At 58.8% G+C, this 26319-nt stretch overlaps 2 protein-coding genes and 1 long non-coding RNA gene across 3 annotated transcripts in view; 1 reads left to right on the top strand and 2 right to left on the bottom strand.

Annotated features, from left to right (window-relative positions):
• Positions 1 to 877: 877 nt before the first annotated feature.
• Positions 878 to 3129, bottom strand: LOC142072388 (uncharacterized). Its single transcript, XM_075129045.1, has 2 exons — positions 3040 to 3129; positions 878 to 1954 (listed from the first exon to the last, which is right to left on the bottom strand). The coding sequence occupies exon 2, from the start codon at positions 1952 to 1954 to the stop codon at positions 878 to 880; it is 1077 nt and encodes a 358-aa protein (XP_074985146.1). The 5' UTR covers positions 3040 to 3129.
• Positions 3130 to 14700: 11571 nt separating this feature from the next.
• Positions 14701 to 16442, bottom strand: LOC125637791 (uncharacterized). Its single transcript, XR_012668707.1, has 2 exons — positions 16385 to 16442; positions 14701 to 15959 (listed from the first exon to the last, which is right to left on the bottom strand). It is a non-coding gene; the product is annotated as an uncharacterized LOC125637791 (long non-coding RNA).
• An 889-nt stretch (positions 16443 to 17331) lies between these two features.
• Positions 17332 to 26319, top strand: part of LOC125638670 (complement factor B) — a 22518-nt gene continuing 13530 nt past the window's right edge. The window contains exons 1-8 of the mRNA XM_048854751.2: positions 17332 to 17386; positions 17813 to 17996; positions 18546 to 18746; positions 19302 to 19487; positions 19682 to 19855; positions 20118 to 20198; positions 22670 to 22764; positions 25171 to 25297. Of these exons, the coding sequence (XP_048710708.2) occupies positions 17936 to 17996; positions 18546 to 18746; positions 19302 to 19487; positions 19682 to 19855; positions 20118 to 20198; positions 22670 to 22764; positions 25171 to 25297 (925 nt within the window). The 5' untranslated portion in view covers positions 17332 to 17386; positions 17813 to 17935. The remainder of the gene's footprint in view (positions 17387 to 17812; positions 17997 to 18545; positions 18747 to 19301; positions 19488 to 19681; positions 19856 to 20117; positions 20199 to 22669; positions 22765 to 25170; positions 25298 to 26319) is intronic.

Here is a 26319-nt window from a genome sequence, read left to right as displayed (position 1 = left end):
CCTCTTGCTTGACTATTGAAACTGCTTACTTAACAAGTTTTCTCTAAGGGATATGCCATTCTATTACTAATGTATAAACAAGGTGGGAAAGTTTGAGGGAGTTGGATTCTTTCTGGACTCTCCCTCTGGATACGTCTTGCAGTCCCCACCAGCAGACGGAAGATTTGGCCACGCGAGAGCCACACTCAGCTTTGGTAATTCTTGAGGATTGGGGGTGTCTTACAACCTTTTGCAGATGTGTGTAAGTGCTTGAGACTAAGTAAAGTTTAGCTTTAAGTGAAAACACTTTTGCGTTGTCCTCTTTGTGCCAGCCATCTATCATTCGGATGGCCGTGTCTCCCCTGATTTATTTCCTGACACCACCTCGCACAGAGCAAAAGTTACCAAAAGCTTTGGGTTGAAAGAACCCCGGGTAACATAACCACCAGACCCCACTCCCCTCCCACAGCTGGGGATAGAACCGAGGTGTCCTGGAGCCAAGCCCCCTCTGCTCTAACCCACTAGACCCCACTCCCCACAGATAAACTTCTCCAGTCCCACTGAAACAGCCTTGGAAATCCTGGACCTAATAATGCTAGCTAATGGGGCATCTTCCCTGGAATAATTTCAGGCCCTTCAAAAATTATATTGTGAACCTTCCAGTCCTTCCCGGCCAACGAGACTCAGATCTCTGTAGCTAGTGACAAACTTTTCTCCCCAAAAAAGGTCTGGTTGAATATTTTTCTCTGCCTGTCACCCAGTATTACCCCGTCTCCACTCCCATCTCCCCATCCACTTTCCTTCCACCTCAGCCCAATCCCTGTAGCTCCCCACTCCCACACCCATTCCCCCCTCCATCCCCACTCCCTTCCTACACCTCTGCTGCCCTCCTGCCCCCCTACCCAGCCCCCTCCCCTCTCCTCCCAGTAGGCCCCATCCAGGCATCCCCCACACACTCCCCACACTCCCAGGGCCCCCTCAGCACCCTGCCTTCCCCCATCCCCCTCTCTTCCCACCCTTCACAGCACCTCAGGTGTTCCCCCTCTAGGGCCCGCTCCCCCTCCTGTCTCCCACGGCAACAGGTGGCCAAGGCTACCCACACGCCCCCATAGGTCAGGCAGACCAGGATGCTGAAGCAGGCCGTGAGGGCCAAGATGACCAGCGCCATGTGCTTGTCGGCCTGGCCCCGCACGGCGCACTGGAGGACGCTGGGGCAGGCCAGGGGGCCGGGGAAGCAGGGGAAGGAAGGCCCTGACACCATGGGCAGCTGCCAGGCCAGCAAGGCCCACAGGAATCTGACCTCAGTGGCCAGCAGCACGGCGATGCACACGGTGATGACGCTGGCATACCAGGCTGGCTGGGCGGCCATGTCGGGTCCTGCCGGGGAGCCGGTCACACCACTGACCCCAACTGTGTTGGCTCTGGCAGCCACATTGGTCGCGCCAACCAGCCTGGGGTTGGCGGCCATGTTGGAGTCTCCCATCAGCCGGGCCCCGGCAGCCACGTTGGATTTAGTGGCTCTGTTGGATTGCCCTCCCCTCTTGGGTCTGGCGGCCACATGCGATTCTCCCGCCAACCTGTGCTCAGTGGCCCTGTGGCATGTGGCCGATTCAGCGACCTCCTGCCCCCCCTTGGCGTGAGGATCCTTTTTGGGGTACAGCATTCTGATGATGGTGATGGGGAGCAGGGCGATGAGGAAGGAGAAGCCCCAGGTGGGCATGACGGGGTTCAGGAAGTGGCGGTTGTAGCAGACCGAGGTGCAGAAGCGCCGGGTCTCCTCATCCTGGCCGGGACTCCAGGCACACGCTATATCCTGCTGCGCGCTCTCCCACGGCTCACTGGCGAAGTACATGGCCAGCAGGCGCAGGCCCAGCAGGAAGAACCAGTGCTCCAGGCCCTCCCACCGCAGAGCCCCCGACATGGCCGACAGCACCGGGTGCAGCAGGCCCACCAGCGTGGAGACGATGACCAACATCTGCCGGGAGACAGGCGTGACATGGAGTGACACGGGGGACAAGGAGGGGACGGGAACACAACCCGCATGCCACCTGCAGCAGAGCTAGCTCCCGGGCTTTCATTCCTTTGGCTTCTGTCTGTCTGTCTGTCTGTCTGTCCCAGGGCTGGGCTCCGCTGAGACCTGACGCCGGCAGAGCTGCAAACCCCTGAGTGGTGTAATTAAGCCGACCTAACCCCCGGTGTAAACAGCGCGAGGTCAATGGCAGAAATCTTCTCTCCGCCTGGCTGCCGCCTCTCGGGGAGGGGGATTCACGAGGTCCACGGGGGAACCCTCCCGTGGGCGCAAGTCACGTAAACCCGGAGGAGCTACAGCTGTGACACTCCTGCCTTTCCAGACAAGCCCTCGGAGCCCGAGATTCTAAGGCCAGGAGGCCCATTGGGGTCACCTAGTCTGACTCCTGTGTGCCACAGGCCAGAGAACAGCCCTGAATTAATACCCATTTAAACTTCCTTTCTCTCCTTCTCCTTCCCTTCTTCTCTTCATTTCGCCTTCTTCTTCCTTTCATCCTTTGTTACATTCATTCTTCCCATTATTGTAATCGTTACTTATTATGGCCACACCTACAGACCTGGACCAAGTTCAGGGCCCTGATGGCTCCAGGTGCTGCACTGATTTTCCCTCCCTCGACAGAGGTCTGGCCCAGCATTGTGCTGAGCACTGTGCAGACACCCCCCCACCCCCCTCAGGCCAAGATCAGGGTCCCCGTCTCCTTGGGCACTGCACAGACAAACCCTCCACCCCCCTCAGGCCAAGATCAGGGTCCCCGTCTCCCCGGGCCCTGCGCAGACACCCCTCCACCCCCCTCAGGCCAAGATCAGGGTCCCCGTCTCCCCGGGCCCTGCGCAGACACCCCTCCACCCCCCTCAGGCCAAGATCAGGGTCCCCGTCTCCCCGGGCCCTGTGCAGATGCACAGTGAGTGGCAGTCCCTGCCCCCAAGAACCCCCAGTGTTTCTTTCTCATTCCCCCGTACTTTCTGTCTCAGCTCAGCCCAGCTTCCAGTACCATTTCCATCCCCCCGCACGACACCCCATTTCCCTGATACCTTTGTCTGAGATTCTCTCCTCTCTCACTCTCTGTGACTCTTTTCTCTCCTTCGTCCTGGGATCCTCTATCTCTCTGGGCTCCACATCCCAGGAAAGCCGCAGACAGAGAGAAATGCCAGATATGTCACAAAGACATCAACATCTTCCCAGACACCCGACTCCCCGCCCTTTCCCAGATTACCTGGCAAAGGGATTGTCTGCTCCACCTATTCTGGGAAGGATCACTGTTGGGATAGAACCCAAGGGTGAAAGTAGAAGCCAGAAGTCCAGAATCTCAGCCAACCCTACTCCATCCACTAGACCCCAATCCCCTCCCATAACCAGGGATAGAACCCAGGGCTCCTGGCTCCCAGCCCCCGCACTGTAACCCACTAGACCCCACTCTGTTCCCAGAGCTGGGGATAGAAAATCTTAAATTGAATTATGAGGAAATAGGAAAAAATTATGCCTATGTTTTTATTGACAGAGCAAAGCAAGGTTGCACACTCAATTCAATGGCATTTCTCTGCTCCACCCCAAAGGTGGCTACATGCCTATGCCAGGCAAGGAGCCCCTGTATAAACAGCACCCATGCCCCACCCCAGAGACAGCCACATCTCAGACCTGACTAATAGTGGGTCTGCAGTTTGAACCAAAGCAGACAGCACTGTGGCTTCAAACTACTCCATACGCTTTCCGTTCTCCCACAGCTTCACCCCATCTTCCTCAGATTCAGCTATTCCTCCTCCGTGAGCTGATCCTTCCTCCCAGAGCTCAGCCACCTTGTCTGTGATTACAGCAACACTGCAATGCCACAGACACACGGGGTACTCAGAGACCCTTCGATAGCAATAGAACCGAGGCAGGGCTGGGTGGATTATTTCCCACAAATAATTTATTTGCCCCCAAAAATACATTTTTCAGGCAACCGAAGCTCCTCGCCAATGTGAAGAATTCCAAAAAAACACCAAAGGGTAGAAGTTCAGCTAGATTGAACCAAAAAACCAAGCACAAAAAAGGGGTCAAACCCAAAAATGAAATATTCTGACTTTTGGTTTCCAAATGAAGGTTCAGTTTCAAATTGTAACCAATTTCACCTCCCAAAATACCACCCAAAAAGGGTAAAAATCACCCATAACCGATATATTTTGGCTTCCCATTTGGAAACAACATTTTGTTTCAAGATGTAGCCAGATTTAACAAAGAACCCCACACAAAATAAAAATAAAGAATGCCCCAACCCCCCACTATGAAATACTTCAACTTCTCATTTCCGAAGGACCTTTTGTTTTAAAATTTAGCCAAATTTAGCCAAAATCAAAAAAGGCATTCAAAGCACCCAGAAAGAAATAGTTCTTTCTGCCCAAATTGTCATTTTCTGGTGTTTCATTTTGCTGAGAAATACAGAATATTTTTTTTCTTTCTCGTTTTCCAGTTTGGCCACTAAACTTAAAAAAAAAACCAAAGAGCATTTGCCCGGGTTTAGACAGAGACTATGGACAAATCAAGGATTACTGTATAAATATAGCTTTCTGGTCAGTAGTGATTGTATTCCTGACACAATGGGTGAAATAAGAATGGTCCCTACAGGAACTAACAGCAATGGATGTAATTAATGCAAATCCCTAAGGCAGATAACAAGTCTTTAGACATTTCACCCGCTGGGGAAACAACCCCCAGACTGGTCTGACCTGGTCCCAAGGCCTTAGCAGACAGAGGACTTGAACCTGGATAAAGTAACAGTTATGGATCTAGGCAGAGAAACACCATCTAAGAACTGAAGGACCAGACACTTTCACCAACAGAACCAGGCCCTATAGGTGGTCTGAAGGATTTTAGACCTGCCAGGATCTCCGGGTGGAAGGTGAGTGACACCTCATGAGCTCAGACCATATGGTCTTACGTAAGATATCTCCTTGCTGTGAGGATGCTTTTGTTCTAAACCAAAGGTACTTAGCTTGATGAGTTTAAGCCAGTCCTGGCCACCAGAGCGAACAGGATGTCAGGATCAGTGCTGATGTCAGATCTGCTGAGGGAATTGCACGTCTGGAAGGAGAACATTGCAGGATCTCACTCCAAGGGAGTTGAGGGCTAGAGGTCTAAGGGAAGGATCTATTGAGCTGGATGACGGGACAATAGGGCCAGTTTCCTCTCGGCCTGTGAGAGTGGTCTGCTCGCATGAAGGCCAGGTAGGGGGTTCCACAGCCTCCCTGGGTAACCTGTCCCAGTGACGAGCTACCTTAGAGTTAGAAAGTTTTCACTAATTTCCTACCTACATCTCTCTTGCTGCAAACTGAGCCAATTTTGTCTTCTTCTCCCACTGGCGGACATGCAGCTCCACTCATCACCATCCTCTTTAGACAGGTTTCAGAGTAACAGCCGTGTTAGTCTGTATTCGCAAAAAGAAAAGGAGTACTTGTGGCACCTTAGAGACTAACAAATGTATTTGAGCTTAAGCTTTCCGATGAAGTGAGCTGTAATTCACGAAAGCTTATGCTCAAATAAATTTGTTAGTCTCTGAGGTGCCACAAGTGCTCTTTTTCTTCATCCTCTTTAGAGCAGCCCTTGACGTATTTGAAGGCAGTTCTATCCCCTCTCAGTCTTCTCCTCTCTACACTGAACACGCCCCATTCTTTCAACCTTTCTTTATAGCTCATGTTTTCCAAACATTTTGGTTGCTCTCTTCCGAACTTTCTCCAATCTGTCCGCATCTTTCTTAAAGTGCAGGGCCTCCAGAGACAGATGGGATGTCTTTCTAGAAGACGCTTCAGCCAAACCCAACTTATCCGGCTCAGTACAGGGCTGAGTGAAATGTAACGGGTTGTAGTATAAGGAGGCCAGACTAGGTGATCTGATGGTCCTGTCTGGCCTTCAGCTGTCAGAATAGCACATGTGACAGGGTCGAGTGGTGCAGAAAGGTCCAGCAGGATCAGCATGGATGTCTGCTCTCACCCCTTTATTGCGGGAGATCATCCATGATGCCACCAAAGCAGCTTCAGTTCCATGTCCTGGCCTTCAGAGAAGAAGGGGTTCAGTGGAGAGGCACGAGAATGATTGCAGGGTTAGACAACACCCCTGATCATGAGAGATTCCAGGAGCTCAATCTGTTTAGCTGAACAGAGAGACGGTTAAAGGGTGTTTTGATCCCACATGGGGACTGCAAAGCCAGGGACGGGTGACACTCCCACAGTACCACTGGCAGGGCATGCAGAGTCACCTCCGGGAGCCCTGCAGCGAGTAGGCACCACAGGAAGTACCGCCCAAAGGACCCAGAGTGACAGTACCCTGCGATCTCTCATTGGTCAAGCGCACTCTTTATCTCTGGAAGGTGGCCCCAGAAGTTGTCTGGATAACTACACAGATGTCTGGTCTGCTCTGACAACAGACCTCACCTTGTCTCCTGATCTCCAGTCCCTGACCCCAGCCTGATTCTGACCCTGATTCTTGCTTTTGAACCCAGGTCTAGCAATTCCTCAACCCCGCTCACCAACTACCATCCTTCATGTGTGGACCCCAGCCCAGCAATGACTGCTAGGCCATACCACCCACGCCCTGGTCCCTTACAATGGGAAACAAAGCTTTGCTAATGTGCTCTTCAGTCTAGCAAACAAAGCTGAGTCCAGACCCAACAGATGGAAGTTGGAGCTAGACAAATTCAGACTAGAAACAAGGCATAAAACACGGTTTCATGTGTTTTCTCGAGACTTTAGGCTGACTCCTTTAGGGTGCTCCAAACTTTCCTGATGAGCTCCGGGAATGAAGGAGGGGCTGCTGAGCTCAGGTTTTTGGGGAAGGCTTCCTCCAAAGGAGATGATCTCAGCCAAGCAGGATGACAACCCCTGGCGCTTCGTTCTCTGGAAGGTCGTAAAAGCTCGGGACTGGTGAAGAAATTACCGCCCTGGGCGGCTCCTTGGGGCAAGTTTAGCAGCTTCAATACAGGCTGATAGGAAGCTTCACTGGACCCCACTCCACCCCCAGAGAACCCAGGAGTCCTGGCTCCCAACCATACCGCTCTAACCCCCAGTCCCCCCCAGAGCTGAGGATAGAACCCAGGAATCCTGGCTCCCAGCCCCGAAGCACTAGACCCCACTCCCCTCCCAGAGCTCGGGATAGAACCCAGGAGTTCTGGTTCCCAATCGTCCTGGTTCCCAGCCCCTGCCCCGCACCAAATGATTTGATTTCTATTGAGACACCTGAGTCCTAAATCCGATCCCAGGCTCTAAACTTTAAGTCAAAATATGAAGACTCAGAAAAAATTTGCATGTAGGTTTTTATTGACAGAACAAAGGAAAGGCCAATCACTTGACACAATAGCACTCCTCTGTTTTTCTGCCCCTCCCCAGAGGTGGCTGCATCTGCACATTGGGCAAGGATCCCTGGATAAACATCCCCCATGCCCCACCCCGGAGACAGAAGAATCTTCGCACAGGGCCAGGGGTCCCTTTATAATGTGATAACTTTGGAACACAGCCTCACATTGGTTCCAAAATTCCAGGGAACGTTCCAAGCATCGATGGGTAGAGCTCTATGGATTTGGGGGGGAATCAGGAAAGTCATATGGGGAAAATGGGGGACACACTCAGCCCTCCCCCACCGGCCTCTGTCAGCTGAGTCAGCAGCTTCAAACGCCTCTGCAATTGTCTCTAGATCAAAGCACCGCTTGCGGCTTGGAATTAGCAGATTCCAGTATAACAGCCCCTTCCGGCCCAGCTGCGCCCACGGTGCTGTGGCGTGTGCCAGGTTGGTGCGTGGAGTTGCTGATCTGCCAGACAGACAGCAGAGAAATAATTTAGCAAACAAGGAACGAGACAGGCTGGCCTATTTACATATCTACATACGTCCCGGAAATCAAGGGGGGTGGGGATGAACAGAGCCCAGGCATCCAGGGGGAGAATGGGGGGGACCCTGGTAGGAGGTGAGGGAGAAACAGGGGGTGCATGCAGCCCCTGGCATGGGGCCCTTGGGAACATATCCAGAGCTAGAATGGCAGCGCGAACCTGCCACCTAATGGCCACGTAGTAAAGAACAAGAAGTGGCTGCAACTCAGTGCCAGGAGAGGGGCAGTGAGTGGTCCCCATATAAGTAGTCCCGCGCCCCATCCCAGAGGGGCCTGTCTCAGCACCGGGTGAGCGGACCCCGTGTGCCCAGCCCCCGACCGCCCAAGAGGGGCCTGTCCCAGCACCAGGCCAGGGGTCCCTCTATGAATAGCCCCAGTTCCCCACCCCAGAAGGGCCATGTCCCAGCTCCAGTCAAGGGGTCCCCGTGTGCCCAGCCCCCGCACCCCAACCCAGAGGGGCCGTGTCCCAGTGCCGGGCGAGGGGTCCCTGTACAAAGAGCTTCCCCTTACCCCTCATGTAGAAGCCTCCTTTCCCCCTCTCCACAACAATCTTGGCACCCTCCATCACTGCTGTTCTGTCCACTCCCCTCCCTACTTCTCCCCACTTCCTCCCTTCCCCCAAACTCACCCCCCAGTCCTTTCCCCACCTCATGCCTCCCTCCAGCTCCCCACTCTCCTCACTACCCCCCTCCCAGTCCCCCCTCAGGAGCCTCCCCTCCTCCTTCCCTCCATCTATTTCCTGCATCTCCATCCCCCCTCCCCACCCCTCCCCCCTGCCCTCTCTATGGGCCCCCCTGTCTCCTCTATGGGCCCCCCTGTCCTCTCTACTCTCCTCCTCTGCCCTGGCCCTTCCACCCTCCCCACAGCACCCCGTCTCCCCCACTATCGCCCCTTCCCCCTCCACTCCCCCCACAGCCTCTGCCTTCCCCCCACAGCTCCCCACACACACCCCACAGTCCCCCTCTCCCCCACACTCCCCACAACCCTCTCCTTCCCCTGCCCCCTGTTGCCCCTGGCAACAGGCCCTACTCCTGAGCGCCATAATCCCGTAACCCAGGCAGGCAGCCATGTTGATGCAGGCCGTGAAGGCCAAGGTGGCCAGTGCCATGTGCTTGTCGGCCCGGCCCGGGAGGGTGCACTCCAGGACGGAGGGGCAGGCCGGGCTCCCCGGGACACAGCGGAAGGAGGTTGCCAACATGGCTGGCATCTGCAGGGCCAGCACGGCCCACAGGAAGCTCATCTCCGTGGCCAGCAGCAGCCCCACACACAGGCCAAAGACCAGGTGGCGCCAGGGCTCGCTAGAGGCCATCTTGGATTGGTCAAGTGGCTTAGCGTTGTCGGCCATATTGGCTGCCTTGAGCGGCTTGACGTCGGTGGTCACGTTTGGTCTGGCGGCCATATTGGATGTTCCAGCAGGTGCCGACCCCTCCACGTCCTTGTCCACTACAACCACCTGGACGTTCCTGCTCCGTACGAGCTGCATCAGCCCGATGGTGAAGATGGTGGCCAAAAAGGCAAAGCCCCAGATGCCGAACATGGGGGCCGGGAAGCGCTGGTTGTAGCAAACCGCGTTGCAGAAGGTCTGGGGCCCAGTGTTCTCCGAGAGCCAGTCGCAGGCTAGGAAGGACTGGTCCGAGTCCCAGGGCCCACTGGCCAGGACCAGAGTCACCAGGCGCAGGCCAATGAGGAAGTACCAGGGTGTCAGGCCTTGGCAGCTGGTTTCCACCGAGAGGCACCCCAAGGCCGGCTGGAAGAGCCGTGAGATGCCAGAAAAAATGGCCGCCATCTGTGGAGAGAGAGAGGCCAGAGCACCCTCCACTGCCTGTCTGGCTCCCTCGCTCTTCCCCGTCCTCGGTCCCTCATCTTCTTCCTTCCTATTCCCCTCTTTCACTCAATCTTTCCTTCCGCGTCTTTCTCATTCCTTTCTTTCCTTGCTTTTTCTGCTCCCCTTGGTTTCTTTTTTCTTTCTTTCCTGTTCCCTCATGCCACTCTTCCTTTCTCTCTCTTCTCTCATCCACTCACTCCTTCTTTGTCTTGTGTTCGCTTTCCCTGTTTTCCTTCTTTCTCATTCCCTGGTTCCCCTTTCTCTCCTTCCATTTTCTTTATTTTTTTCTCATTCTTTCTTTCTCATTCTTTCTTTCTCTTTCTTTCTTTCTTTCTTTCTTTCTTTCTTATCCCCTTGTTCAGACCTTTCTTTCTTTCCTTTGTTTTTTTCTCTCTGATTCCCTCATTCTGTTTCTCTTTCCTTCCTTCTTTCTTTTTCTTTCCATAATTCCTTCATTTCTTTCATTCATTCTTTCTGTCTGTCTCTTCCTCATTCCCTCATTCTCTTTTTTCTTTCTCTCCCTTATTCCCTCATTTTCTTTCATTCATTCTTTCTTTCTTCGCCTTACTCTTTCTTTCTTTCTTTCTTTCTTTCTTATCTCCTTGTTCAGACCTTTCTTTCTTTCCTTTGTTTTCTTTTTCTCTCTGATTCCCTCATTCTGTTTCTCTTTCCTTCCTTCTTTCTTTTTCTTTCCATAATTCCTTCATTTCTTTCATTCATTCTTTCTGTCTGTCTCTTCCTCATTCCCTCATTCTCTTTTTTCTTTCTCTCCCTTATTCCCTCATTTTCTTTCATTCATTCTTTCTTTCTTCGCCTTACTCTTTCTTTCTTTCTTTCTTTCTTTCTTTCTTTCTTTCTTTCTTATCTCCTTGTTCAGACCTTTCTTTCTTTCCTTTGTTTTCTTTTTCTCTCTGATTCCCTCATTCTGTTTCTCTTTCCTTCCTTCTTTCTTTTTTCTTTCTGACTCTCCCTCTTTCTTTCTTTCTTTCTTTCTTTCTTTCTTTCTTTCTTTCTTTCTTTCTTTCTTTCTTTCTTTCCCCATTCTCATGTTTTCTTTCTTTCCCTTGTTCCCTCTTTCTTTATTTTCTTTCTTATTCCCATTTTCCTTTCTCCATGTCACCCTAGTCCATCCCACATTCCCTTTCACTCTCCCTCTTCTCCTGCAGCTCTGACTCAATCCAGAACCAGTCCAACCGCATCTGGCCCCACCCAGGCAAGGAGTTCTCTCCTGACTTTTCCAGCTCCCCGTCCCCTTGCCCGGGCCATGATACGCACACCCAGCACCCCAACCCTCTTACGCCAACCTGGGGGGCGCAACACTGTGACAGCAGCTCACAACGCCCCCTGCTGGATTTCCAGCCACCGCCCACCCTCGCAGCCTGTGTCCCAGTACCTGTTCCGCTCATTGAGTCTCTCTTTCTCTCTCTCTGTTCGTCCTCCCTCTCTTATTTCCTTCCTTCCTTCTGGGAGAGTCGCAACACGAGCCAGTTGCCTCCGCCCCCCACCCACCTTGTGCCCCAGTCCATGTTGTGACCTCAAAACACAATCCACCAAAGGGAAACTTGCCAGCACTTCACAGCTTCCTCTGCAGCTAGAAGGAACCCAGGAGTCCTGGCTCCTACCCCCTGCTCTAACCCACTAGACCCCACTCCCCTCCCACAGGAGTCCGGGCTCCCATCCCTCCCCCGCCCCAGCTCCCATTCCACAGTCTCTCGTATTTAAGTTGAACTTTGAGCATATTGGGACAATCATAACTTTTATAAACCAGTTGTCAAAATAAGCAGTTTGATAAATGTTTGAACCACAACAAATCAGCCCTATAGGACCCAATTCTGAAAGGAATTTGTACTGGGAGGCTCAGTACGGGTGCTCTCCCCTAGTAGTCAGTGCTGACCTCATCACCGGGCAAGGGGTCCCCATATAAACAGCCTCTACACCCCTCCCCAGAAGTGATCGCATCTCAGTGCTGGGCGAGGGGTCCCCATATAAACAGCCGCTGCACCTCACCCCAGAGACGACCACATCTGAGCACCAGGTGAGGAGTCCCCTTATAACCAGACCCCATGCCCCACTCCAGAGGTGGCTGCATTCTTGGCCATCTTTGAGCATGCACAGTAGCAGAGGTGCATTGTGGGAGGGGAGAGGAATTTGTTCACCCCTCCCATAAGATCAGTCCAGGTTCCCTCTGTGCCATGCCCACACCCGTGTCACTGATGGTAGATAGATGGGGGTCTCTGCTCTGTGAGAGGGGTCTGCTCAATAGTCCATGATTCTACAGGTTCCCTCCTTTCCTTCCCCTTCCCTGCCATCCTGGATAATGCCAATCACCTTGAGCAGGGCCGCCATCTTGGATACGCCAATCACCTTGAGCAGGGCGGCCATCTTGGATACGCCAATCACCTTGAGCAGGGCGGCCATCATGGATACGTCAACCAGCTTGGGCTGGACAGTTGTCATGGATACACCATCCAGTTTGGGCTGGGCAGCCATGTTGAATCTTTCAACCAGTCCCTCTTCCCCCCACTCCCTACTCCCCTTCTTCCCACACTCATTCCCTCACCCCTCACCCCTATCTCCCCTGGCACTGGGCCGCCCTCCCCAGCCTCATGATCCCATTGTCACGGAGTCCCTGGGCGATGCTCTGGAACTGCTCCCCGTGAAGCCAGGCAGGACTCTGGGGCAGTCGCCTTTCTGTGAGCAGCCTGTCTTCAGGACACACAGCTCACCCAGCTTCCACCTTCCTGGGTCTGACCTCGGAGCATTCAGCATCCTCTGCCCCTCCGTGCGCTTCCCACAGCGAGTCCGCTCAGGCGGGGCTCCTGGGGAAGCCAGAGGGTCCTGCACCCCAACTTCGCAGTCAGACGTGACTCTCAGCCAGCCAGTAAAACAGAAGGTTTATTAGACGACAGGAACATGGTCTAACACAGAGCTTGCAGGTGCAGAGAACGGGACCCCTCAGCTGGGTCCATTCTGGGGGGGCAGTGAGCCAGACAACCACATCTGCACTTCACTCCATGTCCCAGCCAGCCCCAAACTGAAAACCCCCCCCAGCCCCTCCTCCTCTGGGCTTTGTCCCTTTCCCGGGCCAGGTGGTCACCTGATTCCTTTGTTCTCCAACCCTTCAGCTCTCACCTTGCAGGGGGGAAGGGCCCAGGCCATCAGTTGCCAGGAAACAGGGTGTCGGCCATTCTCTGTGTCCAGACCCCTGCACACACCTGCCCTCTAGGGCTCTGCAATGATCATACACCCTTACCCCACCACCTAGATACTTAAGAACTGCCTAGGGGAAACTGAGGCACCCCCACACTATTCAGAGGAAACATTAAGAACAGTCCCACTTCATCACATCTCTCCCCCCTTCGAGATCGAACTGAGCGGGGTCACTTTAGCTGGTGACCTGGGGAAGTTCGAAGCCACCAACGTTCCCATGGATGCCCCAGCATCTCTCCCATTCCTTGGTAGGAGTTACACCAGGCCCTTCCGGTTTCACGCCCTCCATTAGGTCAGGGGTGGTCGATAGCACTCGCAGGCCGCATGTGGGAAGGTTTATGCAGCCCATGCCCTTTGGCCACCCCAAGAATGTCTCCCCATTGACCATCACCTTCTGCTCCCACTGGAGGTCCGAGAGGCCTGGCCCCAGGAAACTCCACACCGACATACAGGTTGGGGTCAGGAGTGGGAGCCTGTCCACCTCCCCACCCATCTGGCTGACGGAGTCTATGGCCTTGGGACCCAGCAAGGGAGCTAGACACCGGGGCTTTTCCGCAGGGTCCCCTTGGTTCAAATCGCCAGCCTGCTCAAAGGCAGTGAGGTGGGCATCCACACACCCCCCCTCCTTAACCAGGGGCAGCAATTTAGTCTCGAGGTTCCCTGCGGAACTGGCCCCCCGGGGTCTATCCCCACTCACCCCGGGGAGGTCCCCTAGGCCTCTCCGCCCCACCACCGCCAGTTCATGCTGCTGCTGCTTCTGCAGCTCTTTCTCGGGCTCTCGCTGCCTCCCACGGTCCTCTTGCTCTCTCAGACTCAGCTGCAATCCCGTCCGTCTCGATCCCCCGATGGGGAACCCGATCGTGAAGACCCCCGTCTGGTCGGGGACAGGAGTCTTGGGGATGCCTGGCTCCCGCTCCAGCTGCTCCCAGATCCTGCTATAGCCCCAGTTGGGGTCAGGAATCTGTTCCTTAGAGCGGTCATCCTCCTCCAGCTGCACGATTAACTCTGCTTTGGTGAACTTTCCAACGCTCAACCCTCTCTGTTTGCACAGGGTTACAATGTCCTTCTTAAGGAGACGGTGACAGGCTATCACTCCGCTCCTCCCAAGTTGTTGTGGACTCACAGGCCTGTGTGCTCTCAGCTCCCCACGGTTTCCAGGGAGAACCCCTAGTGTGCCAGCCCTCCTCGAGGTCACCACCTCTTTGCCAGGGTCGAGCTGCAGACTCCTCCCCTCCGCCCCTGGGACCGCTCGCTGCAATCCCCCGGGGGACCCTGTTACTGCAAAAGTCCTTCTCTCTCCCAGGGCCAAGCTGCAGGCTCCTCCGCCCCTGAAACTGCTCCCCGCAGTCCCCAGGGGGACCCCACTACTGCACAGTCCTTCTCGCTGGTCACACACTCCCAGGGGTTAACCGCCCCCCAAAACCGCTCCTCTCTGAGCCTTCAGCAGGCCTGGTCCTCGGCAATCCCCCTTTGTGTTACTGCTCCCCAGTCACTTACTGCAGGAAGTGCCATCCATGGGGTGCAGTACATCCCACCGCTGCCACCAGTTGTCACGGAGTCCCTGGGCGATGCTCTGGAACTGCTCCCCATGAAGCCAGTCAGGACTCTGGGGGAGTCTCCTCTCGGGGAGCAGCCTGTCTGCAAGACACACAGCTCACACAGCTTCCACCTTCCTGGGTCTGACCTCGGAGCATTCAGCATCCTCTGCCCCTCCGTGCGCTTCCCACAGCGAGTCCGCTCAGGCGGGGCTCCTGGGGAAGCCAGAGGGTCCTGCGCCCCAACTCCGCAGTCAGACGTGACTCTCAGCCAGCCAGTAAAACAGAAGGTTTATTAGACGACAGGAACATGGTCTAAAACAGAGCTTGCAGGTGCAGAGAACGGGACCCCTCAGCTGGGTCCATTTTGGGGGGCAGGGAGCCAGACAACCACATCTGCACTTCACTCCATGTCCCAGCCAGCCCCAAACTGAAAACCCCCTCCAGCCCCTCCTCCTCTGGGCTTTGTTCCTTTCCCGGGCCAGGTGGTCACCTGATTCCTTTGTTCTCCAACCCTTCAGCTCTCACCTTGCAGGGGGGGAAGGGCCCAGGCCATCAGTTCCCAGGAAACAGGGTGTCGGCCATTCTCTGTGTCCAGACTCCTCCATGCCCTCTAGGGCTCTGCAATGATCATACACCCTTACTCCACCCCCTAGATACTTAAGAACTGCCTAGGGGAAACTGAGGCACCCACACACTATTCAGAGGAAACATTAAGAACAGTCCCACTTCGTCACACCCATAGGCAAGACAGGAGGCTATATTGACACAGGCTGTGAAGGCCAGAGTCACCAGCGCCATCTTCTTGTCTGCCTGCCCCGACAGGGCACACTCCAGGGCCGGGGGGCAGGGGGGAGCCCCAGGGCGGCACTGGAAGTAGGCCCCTGACACCAAGGGTAACTGTAGGGCCAGCATAGCCCACAAGAAGCCCAGCTCAGTAGCCAGGAGCAGCACCACGCATAAACCAAATGCTGGGGAGCGCCAGGCTGAGCAGGCAGCCATCTTAGCTCCTGGAGTGGCCATCTTGGACTGGCCAACCCGTTGGGACTCAGAGTCCATATTAATTATGTCAACCCAGTTGGCTCCAGTGGCCATATTGGGCTCTCCAGCCAGCTTGGTTTTGGCAGCCATGTTGGGTTTGGCGGCCATATTGGTTGCATCAGTTGGTCCTGCTGACTCCTTGTCCCCTCTGGCCGCAGCCCGTTGGCTGAACTGGGCATGAATCAGCAGCATGAGGCCCATGGGGAGCAGGGTGGCGAGGAAGGCGAAGCCCCAGAATGAGGAGATGGGGGCTCGGAAGCGCTGGTTGTAGCGCAGGGCGGCACAGAACGGTTGGGAGTCCCCATTGACCGAGGTCCAGTTACAGGCCAGCTCTGGTTTCACCGAAGCCCACGGTCCATCAGCCACAAAGAGAGCAACGAGGCGGAGGCCCAGGAGGAAATACCAGGGGGCCAGGCTGTGGCATTGGGCATCACTGCCCAGGATGGCCAGTGCCGGGTGGAGACGGGCCAGGGCAGGAACAATGGCAGCCATCTGCGGGGTTGGGGGGAGGGAGGATTAGAGCTATAGTTGGGAGCAGGGCCCCTAAAGTTCACTCATTGCTCCCTCCTTGCTTCCTTTCCTTCCTTCTCACTCCCTTGTCTGTCTTGTTCCCTTTCTCTCATTCCCTTTTTCCTGGCTTTCTTTCCCACGTTCATTTCTTTCTTCCCTGCCTTCCCATTCCTCAGCTCAGCTCCTCTGTTGTCTCTACACCTCACACCCCACCTCATGCTCCCCAATTCCCATCCTCCCACCCTGCCCCTGCCCGCCCCACATCAGGTCTAGTGATCCATCCCCTCTGCTGCCCGCAAGGGACCAACCCCTACTTAGCCCCTCATGGCTGGGGCTGGGGAGGGCGCTGAGGTAGCTGGGCCCTCAGAAGGGGGATTCCACCTCTGCCCTGACCCCCCAGAGCCTACCTCCTCCGGCGTCTTTTTCTCTCTTTCTTTCTCTGTGTCTCAACCCCGCTATCCTCTCTTCTGATCGATGAGAGTTCCTCCCTCCGGCCAGCTGCCTCCACCCCACCCCCTCCCCTTCCCTTTTTTGGTCACCTGAGGGGCTGTGATTTCTCTGAACCCCCAACGCCCAGAGCAGGACAGCAAAAAGGAAACATGAAGTGAAACCCCGTGCAGGGAACCAGCTCCCAAAATATCAACTCAAAATATCAACTCATCAACTCCCGTGCAGCTGCACCCAGCCCCCTGCACAGATATGAGAACCCCGGAGTCCTGGCTCCCAGCCTCTGCTGCTCTAACCCCTGGACCCTGCTTCCCTCCCAGAGCTGGGATAGGACCCACAATTCCTGGCTCCAAGGCCCCCCAGCTCTAACCATTCGTCCCCACACTCGTCCCAGAGCCGGGGATAGAACCCAGGAGTCCCAGTCCCCCCTGCTCTAACCCACCAGCCCCCACTCCCCTCCCAGAGCTGGGCAGAGAACCCAGGAGTCCTGGCTCCCAGCCCCCTGCTCTAACCCACCAGCCCCCACTCCCCTCCCAGAGCTGGGCAGAGAACCCAGGAGTCCTGGCTCCCAGCCCCCTGCTCTAACCCACCAACCCCCACTCCCCTCCCAGAGCTGGGGAGAGAACCCAGGAGTCCTGGCTCCCAGCCCCCTGCTCTAACCCACCAGCCCCCACTCCCCTCCCAGAGCTGGGCAGAGAACCCAGGAGTCCTGGCTCCCAGCCCCCTCCTCTAACCCACCAGCCCCCACTCCCCTCCCAGAGCTGGGCAGAGAACCCAGGAGTACAGGATGTGTAGCAGGATGGTTAGTGTGCCCATAAAATCGATATCTAGGTGGGGCTGGGCTCAGGCCGGGCACCTCCCTCCACACACGGTGTGTGTGTGTGTTTAGATATAGAGAGAGAGGAGATCAGCCGACAGAATCCAACCCCAGCCCCACCAGCTCTGAGCATAGCTCCAGCCAGGTACGGGGGGGCGGGTGGATCACGGGGCCTGTCCCATCTGGGCAGCATGGGATTCAATCTGGCCCCAGACCGGGGGACTGGCTGGCTCAAGGGAGGGGGAGACCAGGTTTTCTGACTCAGTTTTTCTGTTTCAGAGACAGAGGAAGTGGGGAAAAGGGGGAGGGTAGCCAAGATCGAGGGTGCAGAGAAAGCTAGGACTCCTGGGTTCTCTCCCCAGCTCTGGGAGGGGGGTGAGGTCTGGTGGGTTAGAAGGGACTGGGAGGCAGGACACCGGGGTTCTAACCCAGCCTGGGGAGGGGAGTGGGGTCTAGTGGGTAGAGTGGGGGTGGGGGGGTTGGGAGGCAGGACTCCTGGGTTCTCTCCTCGCTTGGGGAGGGATAAAGCAGCATCATATTCTGGGAACCACATGCCAGTTCCTCTTTCCAGCTAGAGGTTTCAGAGACCAAAATATCAGCTCCCACGCTCCTCCCCCCACTCCACCTTCCTGCCCAGCTTGGAAAGGAGCCTCCGTTCTCCCCACTGCTCAGACCCCCCAAAGACTCTGGGGCCATGGAACACGTCCCCTTCCTCCTCCTCCTCCTCCTCCTCCTCCTCCGACACGGCCTGTGTGGTAAGAAATTCCTCCTCCACCTCCCCGGGGGCCTGGGCCCTCCTTAACTCTGACACTGCCCCTCACTCCCGACCTGCAGCCCCCCGCTAGCCCAGCCCTGCCCCCCCAGCCCTGCCGGTGCCCCTCACTCCCGACCTGCAGCCCCCCGCTAGCCCAGCCCTGCCCCCCCAGCCCTGCCGGTGCCCCTCACTCCCAACCCACAGCCCCCTGCCAGCCCAGCCCTGCCCCCCCCAACCCTGCCGGTCCCCCTCACTCCCGACCTGCAGCCCCCTGCTAGCCCGGCCCTGCCCCCGCAGCCCTGCAGGTGCCCCTCACTCCCGACCTGCAGCCCCCTGCCAGCCCAGCCCTGCCCCCCAGCCCTGCCGCTCCTAGCCCTGCCAGTTCCCCTCACTCCTGACCTGCAGCCCCCTGCCAGCCCAGCCCTGCCCCCCCAGCCCTGCAGGTGCCCCCCACTCCCGACCCGCAGCCCCCTGCTAGCCCAGCCCTGCCCCCCAGCTCTGCCGGTGCCCCCCACTCCCGACCCGCAGCCCCCTGCTTTTTCTCTCCCAGTTGCAGTTTGTGGGGATGCGGAAGGTATCCAAGGGGGTGAGGTTGTGTACCCCAAGATCCGAACCAATGGCAGCATCCTGGAGTATCGCTGCCCCCCGAACAGCTACGCCTACCCTGTGAGCTGGAGGGTCTGTCAGTCTAGCGGGAAGTGGTCACCTCTGAGGAATGCCTTCGAGTCAGCCCAGAGACCCTCCTGCATCAGTGAGTAGAACCCAGGAGTCCTGGCTCCCAGCCTCCACTGCTCTAACCACTAGACTCCCACTCCCCTCCCAGAGCTGGGGAGAGAACCCAGGCATCCTGGCTCCCAACCCCCACTCCCCTCCCAGAGCTGGGGAGAGAACCCAGGCGTCCTGGCTCCCAGCCCCCACTCCCCTCCCAGAGCCGGGGAGAGAACCCAGGAGTCCTAGCTCCCAGCCCCCACTCCCCTCCCAGAGCCGGGGAGAGAACCCAGGAGTCCTAGCTCCCAGCCCCCACTCCCCTCCCAGAGCTGGGGAGAGAACCCAGGCGTCTGGCTCCCAGCCCCCGCTCCCCTCCCAGAGCCGGGGAGAGAACCCAGGAGTCCTAGCTCCCAGCTCCCACTCCCCTCCCAGAGCTGGGGAGAGAACCCAGGCGTCTGGCTCCCAGCCCCCGCTCCCCTCCCAGAGCCGGGGAGAGAACCCAGGAGTCCTAGCCCCCAGCCCCGCCTGCTCTAACGCACTCGACCCCCCTCCGCTCTGAGAACCCAGGAGTCCTGCGCCTCCCCTCTCTCCGCTGCAGCCTACACCTGCACTGGCTACATCACCTTCGAGAACGGGTGGCATCAGCCTCGGCAGAACAAGTACCGGGTCGGGGACACGATCACCTTCCACTGCCAGCCCGGGCACCGGCTCTTCGGCACAGCCCGCCGCACCTGCCTGGCCAACGGCGAGTGGAGCGGCCGCACGGCCGCGTGCGACCCCGAGGGTGAGTGGGACTGGGTGGGGGCTGGGAGCCAGGACGCCTGGGTTCTCCGGGCTCTGGGCGGGGAGTGGGGGCTGGTGGTTAGAGCAGTGGGAGTGGGAATCGCCCATTCCCATCTATCCCCACTCTGTGGGGACTCCCGACCATGCAGCCCCTACCCCGGGTGGTTAATGCAGCTGGGGTCTGTGTCCCTGCAGACTCCCTGTGCCCCTGGCCAGGCATCCCCCTTGGGGGGCATCGCCAGGGCCACGTCTTCGAGCCAGGCCGAGCCGTGAGATTCACCTGCCTCCGGGAGCTGGTGCTGCGGGGCTCTCCCCGCCGCGTCTGCCAGAACTCGGGCCAGTGGTCGGGGGAGGAGCCACGGTGTGAGGGTGAGTCGCACGCCGAGCCCCAGCTGTCCCCCTGACCCGGGGGTCCTTCTGCCCCTTGTGTGTCTGTCTTTCCATCCGCCCCATGTCTGCATCCATCCAACCCCCTTCCAGCCACCCAGCGCTGGGCCCACTCCCGTGGTTCCCAAGGGATGGTCTGTACTGTACCCCATTGGGGTGGCTGTCCAGGCCCCCGCATCCCATGGGGGTCTCCCTGCACCCCACCCCCATCCGTACCCCCTGCTGACCAGCTCTGAACCCCCAGGCCGCTACGCCTATGACAACGTGAGCTCTGTGGCCAAGCACCTGGACATGTCGGAAGAAATCACGGCGCATGCACAAACAGGTCAGGGTCAGCGTGTTGCCCCCCATCCTGGGGGGCACCGGCCCCTGCTCACCACCCCCAACATGCTCAGCCAGGAGCCCCAAGGACTGGGGGGCCCAAGCCCAGCCCCAAAGATCCACTTGGGCATCCCACAGGCATTGACAGAGCCCTGTGAATCCGCGGGTCTCCGCTTTCCGTCCACAGACCAGTTCTGCGGAGAGCAGCGCTGGGCTCTGACGGTAAGAGCCAGGCGGGCAGTGTGACGAAGTGGGACTGTTCTTAATGTTTCCTCTGAATAGTGTGGGGGTGCCTCAGTTTCCCCTAGGCAGTTCTTAAGTCTCTAGGGGGTGGGGTAAGGGTGTATGATCATTGCAGAGCCCTAGAGGGCAGGTGTGTGCAGGAGTCTGGACACAGAGAATGGCCGACACCCTGTTTCCTGGCCACTGATGGCCTGGGCCCTTCCCCCCTGCAAGGTGAGAGCTGAAGGGTTGGAGAACAAAGGAATCAGGTGACCTCCTGGCCCGGGAAAGGAACAAAGCCCAGAGGAGGAGGGGCTGGGGGGGGTTTTCAGTTTGGGGCTGGCTGGGACATGGAGTGAAGTGCAGACGTGGTTGTCTGGCTCACTGCCCCCCAGAATGGACCCAGCTGAGGGGTCCCGTTCTCTGCACCTGCAAGCTCTGTGTTAGACCATGTTCCTGTCGTCTAATAAACCTTCTGTTATACTGGCTGGCTGAGAGTCCCGTCTGACTGCGAAGTTGGGGTGCAGGACCCTCTGGCTTCCCCAGGAGCCCCGCCTGAGCGGACTCGCTGTGGGAAGCGCACGGAGGGGCAGAGGATGCTGAATGCTCCGAGGTCAGACCCAGGAAGGGGGAAGCTGTGTGAGCTGTGTGTCCTGAAGACAGGCTGCTCACAGAAAGGCGACTACCCCAGAGTCCTGACTGGCTTCATGGGGAGCAGTTCCAGAGCATCGCCCAGGGACTCCGTGACAGGCAGCTGTGAGGAACCACAGCACAGACCCTCCACCTGCCCTAGGCAGGGGACCTGGGGGGCACGGACACTAGCTGGGGACTGCTCGGGCCCCCTGCCCAGGGCAGGTGGAGGGCCCCAGCCTCCCCACAGCGGCCCGCCCGGGCTCCGGGGGGTGGGTGCCCCAGAGCCACAGCCTGGCCCCAGTAAGGAGCACCCTGCAAATCCGTGGCGCTCCACAGATCGGAAGCAGAGAGATTTTTGTAACCGTGCAGGGCTCTAGTCTTCTGGATCAGGACAGTGGATGAGGGAGAGGCAGTGAGGGAATAGAGGGATGGATGGGAGAATGGACGGATGGACAGACGGATGGATGGGATGGATGGCAGGGGAGATGGATGGATGATGGAAGGGGAAATGGATGGATGGATGGATGGATGGATGGATGGATGGATGGATGGATGGATGGATATAAGTCAGGGGGGATTGATGGATGGATGGATGGATGGATGGATGGATGGATGGATGGATGGATATAAGGCAGGGGGGATGGATGAGATGGTGTCACGGAGTCCCTGGGCGATGCTCTGGAACTGCTCCCCATGAAGCCAGTCAGGACTCTGGGGCAGTCGCCTTTCTGTGAGCAGCCTGTCTTCAGGACACACAGCTCACACAGCTTCCACCTTCCTGGGTCTGACCTCGGAGCATTCAGCCTCCTCTGCCCCTCCGTGCGCTTCCCCCCAGCGAGTCCGCTCAGGCGGGGCTCCTGGGGAAGCCAGAGGGTCCTGCCCCCCAACTTCGCAGTCAGACGTGACTCTCAGCCAGCCAGTAAAACAGAAGGTTTATTAGACGACAGGAACATGGTCTAACACAGAGCTTGCAGGTGCAGAGAACGGGACCCCTCAGCTGGGTCCATTTTGGGGGGTAGTGAGCCAGACAACCACGTCTGCCCTTCACTCCATGTCCCAGCCAGCCCCAAACTGAAAACCCCCCCCCAGCCCCTCCTCCTCTGGGCTTTGTTCCTTTCCCGGGCCAGGTGGTCACCGGATTCCTTTGTTCTCCAACCCTTCAGCTCTCACCTTGCAGGGGGGAAGGGCCCAGGCCATCAGTGGCCAGGAAACAGGGTGTCGGCCATTCTCTGTGTCCAGACCCCTGCACACACCTGCCCTCTAGGGCTCTGCAATGATCATACACCCTTATCCCACCCCCTAGATACTTAAGAACTGCCTAGGGGAAACTGAGGCACCCCCACACTATTCAGAGGAAACATTAAGAACAGTCCCACTTCGTCACAGATGGGTGGATCACATGGGGGATGGATGGATGGACAGGCAGACAGCAGGGGTAGCTCCCATGCAGATTAGCGGGTTGTCCCTGACTGTTGATCTCAAAACCCCTTTTTTTCCCTCTAGCCCTCTCGTCCCAGCCAGGGTTGCCCAAGGCCATGGCAGGGGGTGGGGGGCTGGGGACCCTGAGGGCTGTGGGGGAGGCTCCTTTCCTGTCTTTGTCTAACTCACCCCCACCCCCAGGCACCAACATATACTTTGTCGTGCACGCATCGGGCAGCGTCGGGGCCGAGAATGTGAAAATGAGTGGGGAATTCATCATCGCCGTCATGGAGCAGGTAAGCGGAGGCCAGCGCTGCCGGTGCCCCTCACTCCCGACCCGCAGCCCCCCGCTAGCCCAGCCCTGCCCCCCCAGCTCTGCCGGTGCCCCTCACTCCCAACCCGCAGCCCCCTGCCAGCCCAGCCCTGCCCCCCCCAGCTCCACCCGTGCCCCTCACTCCCGACTCACAGCCCCCCGCTACCCCAGCCCTGCCCCCCCAGCTCTGCCGGTGCCCCTCACTCCCGACTCACAGCCCCCCGCTACCCCAGACCTGCCCCCCCAGCTCTGCCGGTGCCCCTCACTCCCGACTCACAGCCCCCCGCTACCCCAGCCCTGCCCCCCCAGCTCTGCCGGTGCCCCTCACTCCCGACTCACAGCCCCCCGCTACCCCAGACCTGCCCCCCCAGCTCTGCCGGTGCCCCTCACTCCCGACTCACAGCCCCCCGCTAGCCCAGCCCTGCCCCCCCAGCTCCACCCGTGCCCCTCACTCCCGACTCACAGCCCCCCGCTAGCCCAGCCCTACCCCCCAGCTCCACCCGTGCCCCTCACTCCCGACTCACAGCCCCCCGCTAGCCCAGCCCTGCCCCCCCAGCTCCACCCGTGCCCCTCACTCCCGACTCACAGCCCCCCGCTAGCCCAGCCCTGCCCCCCCAGCTCCACCCGTGCCCCTCACTCCCGACTCGCAGCCCCCCGCTAGCCCAGCCCTGCCCCCCCAGCTCTGCCGGTGCCCCTCACTCCCGACCCGCAGCCCCCCGCTAGCCCAGCCCTGCCCCCCCAGCTCCACCCGTGCCCCTCACTCCCGACTCACAGCCCCCCGCTAGCCCAGCCCTGCCCCCCCAGCTCCACCCGTGCCCCTCACTCCCGACTCGCAGCCCCCCGCTAGCCCAGCCCTGCCCCCCCAGCTCTGCCGGTGCCCCTCACTCCCGACCCGCAGCCCCCCGCTAGCCCAGCCCTGCCCCCCCAGCTCCACCCGTGCCCCTCACTCCCAACTCACAGCCCCCCGCTAGCCCAGCCCTGCCCCCCCAGCTCCACCCGTGCCCCTCACTCCCGACCCGCAGCCCCCTGCTAGCCCAGCCCTGCCCCCCCAGCTCTGCCGGTGCCCCTCACTCCCGACTCACAGCCCCCCGCTAGCCCAGCCCTGCCCCCCCAGCTCTGCCGGTGCCCCTCACTCCCGACTCACAGCCCCCCGCTACCCCAGACCTGCCCCCCCAGCTCTGCCGGTGCCCCTCACTCCCGACTCACAGCCCCCCGCTACCCCAGCCCTGCCCCCCCAGCTCTGCCGGTGCCCCTCACTCCCGACTCACAGCCCCCCGCTACCCCAGACCTGCCCCCCCAGCTCTGCCGGTGCCCCTCACTCCCGACTCACAGCCCCCCGCTAGCCCAGCCCTGCCCCCCCAGCTCTGCCGGTGCCCCTCACTCCCGACCCGCAGCCCCCTGCTAGCCCAACCCTGCCCCCCCCAGCTCCGCCGGTGCCCCTCACTCCCGACCCGCAGCCCCCCGCTAGCCCAGCCCTGCCCCCCCAGCTCTGCCGGTGCCCCTCACTCCCGACCCGCAGCCCCCTGCCAGCCCAACCCTGCCCCCCCCAGCTCCACCGGTGCCCCTCACTCCCGGCCCGCAGCCCCCCGCTAGCCCAGCCCTGCCCCCCCCAGCTCTGCCAGTGCCCCTCACTCCCGACCCGCAGCCCCCCTCTAGCCCAGCCCTGCCCCCCCAGCTCTGCCGGTGCCCCTCACTCCCGACCCGCAGCCCCCTGCTAGCCCAACCCTGCCCCCCCCAGCTCTGCCGGTGCCCCTCACTCCCGACCCGCAGCCCCCCGCTAGCCCAGCCCTGCCCCCCCAGCTCTGCCGGTGCCCCTCACTCCCGACCCGCAGCCCCCTGCCAGCCCAACCCTGCCCCCCCCAGCTCCACCGGTGCCCCTCACTCCCGGCCCGCAGCCCCCCGCTAGCCCAGCCCTGCCCCCCCCAGCTCTGCCAGTGCCCCTCACTCCCGACCCGCAGCCCCCTGCTAGCCCAGCTCTGCCCCCCCCCCCAGCTCTGCCGGTGCCCCTCACTCCCGACCCGCAGCCCCCTGCTAGCCCAGCCCTGCCCCCCCCAGCTCTGCCGGTGCCCCTCACTCCCGACCCGCAGCCCCCCGCTAGCCCAGCCCTGCCCCCCCAGCTCCACCGGTGCCCCTCACTCCCGACCCGCAGCCCCCTGCTAGCCCAGCCCTGCCCCCCACAGCTCTGCCGGTGCCCCTCACTCCCGACCCGCAGCCCCCCGCTAGCCCAGCCCTGCCCCCCCAGCTCCACCGGTGCCCCTCACTCCCGACCCGCAGCCCCCTGCCAGCCCAGCCCTGCCCCCCAGCCCTGCCGGTGCCCCCCACTCCCGACCCGCAGCCCCCGCTAGCCCAGGCCTTCCTCCCCGACACCCTAACACTGGGGCTCTCGCAGGCCACCCGGGTCTCTGACAAAGTCTGGTTCACAGTGGTGGCATTCGCCAGCTCTGCCCAGCTGGTATCGGTTCTGACCCAGAGTCCCGCAGAAGTGGGGGCGGCCTGGGAGCAGTTCCAGAACACAAGTGAGTTGTGGGTCCTGGCACTGGGTTGTGTTCTATGTTGTGGGTTAACTTGTGTTGCTGTGTGATGCAGTTCCTGCTGTGTAGCTGTGTGGTGGTGATGGGGTTGTCATTGTGTTGTTGCATCATGTCATGTCATTGTGGTGATGAGGTTGTTGTATGTTGGTTAGTCATGCTGCGGTGATGGGGTTGATGTGTGTTGTGGTCTGTTGTGTTGTCAGTGTTGTGCTGGTGTGGTAAGCTGTGTTGTGTCGTTGTGTTGTAGTGACGGGATTGTCCTTGTGCGTTGTTTTAGGTTGACAGGGTTGTCATTTTGTTATTGCATGTTGGGTTGTGTCATCTTCCTGTGGCGACAGGGATGTTGTATTGTGACGATGGTCTTGCCCTTGTGTGTTGTGTTCTGTTTACAGGGTCATCACTGTGTGTTGTGTTGTCAGGGTAACAGGTTTGCCCTGGTGTTGTTGTGTTGCCGGGTGGTGAGGGCGCTCTCACTGTGCTGTTGTGCAGTGTTGTAGAGGGGAGTTGTCTCAATGTGCTGTGGTGATGGGGTTGCTGCCCGCTGGGTTGTGTGTCGTGGTGACAGGCTTGTGGTGTGTCGTGTTGCTGGAGAGTTACACTGGACTGCGGGGGTGACAGGGTTGTGTGTGTTGTGTGTCATGGTGACAGGCTTGTGGTGTGTTGTGTTGCTGGAGAGTTACACTGGACTGCGGGGGTGACAGGGTTGTGTGTGTTGTGTTGTTGTGATGACGGGTTTGTGGTGTGTTGTGTTGCTGGAGGGTTACACTGGACTGCGGGGGTGACAGGGTTGTGTGTGTTGTGTTGTTGTGATGACGGGTTTGTGGTGTGTTGTGTTGCTGGAGGGTTACACTGGACTGCGGGGGTGACAGGGTTGTGTGGGTTGTGTTGTTGTGGTGACAGGCTTGTGGTGTGTCGTGTTGCTGGAGGGTTACACTAGACTGCGGGGGTGACAGGGTTGTGTGTGTTATGTTGTCGTGGTGACAGGCTTGTGGTGTGTCGTGTTGCTG

Source organism: Caretta caretta, chromosome 6, assembly GCF_965140235.1.
Source record: "Caretta caretta isolate rCarCar2 chromosome 6, rCarCar1.hap1, whole genome shotgun sequence".
Classification (NCBI taxonomy): domain Eukaryota; kingdom Metazoa; phylum Chordata; order Testudines; family Cheloniidae; genus Caretta; species Caretta caretta.
The sequence above is the reverse complement of the archived record's forward strand: the minus strand, read 5'-3'. Positions and strand labels throughout refer to the sequence as shown.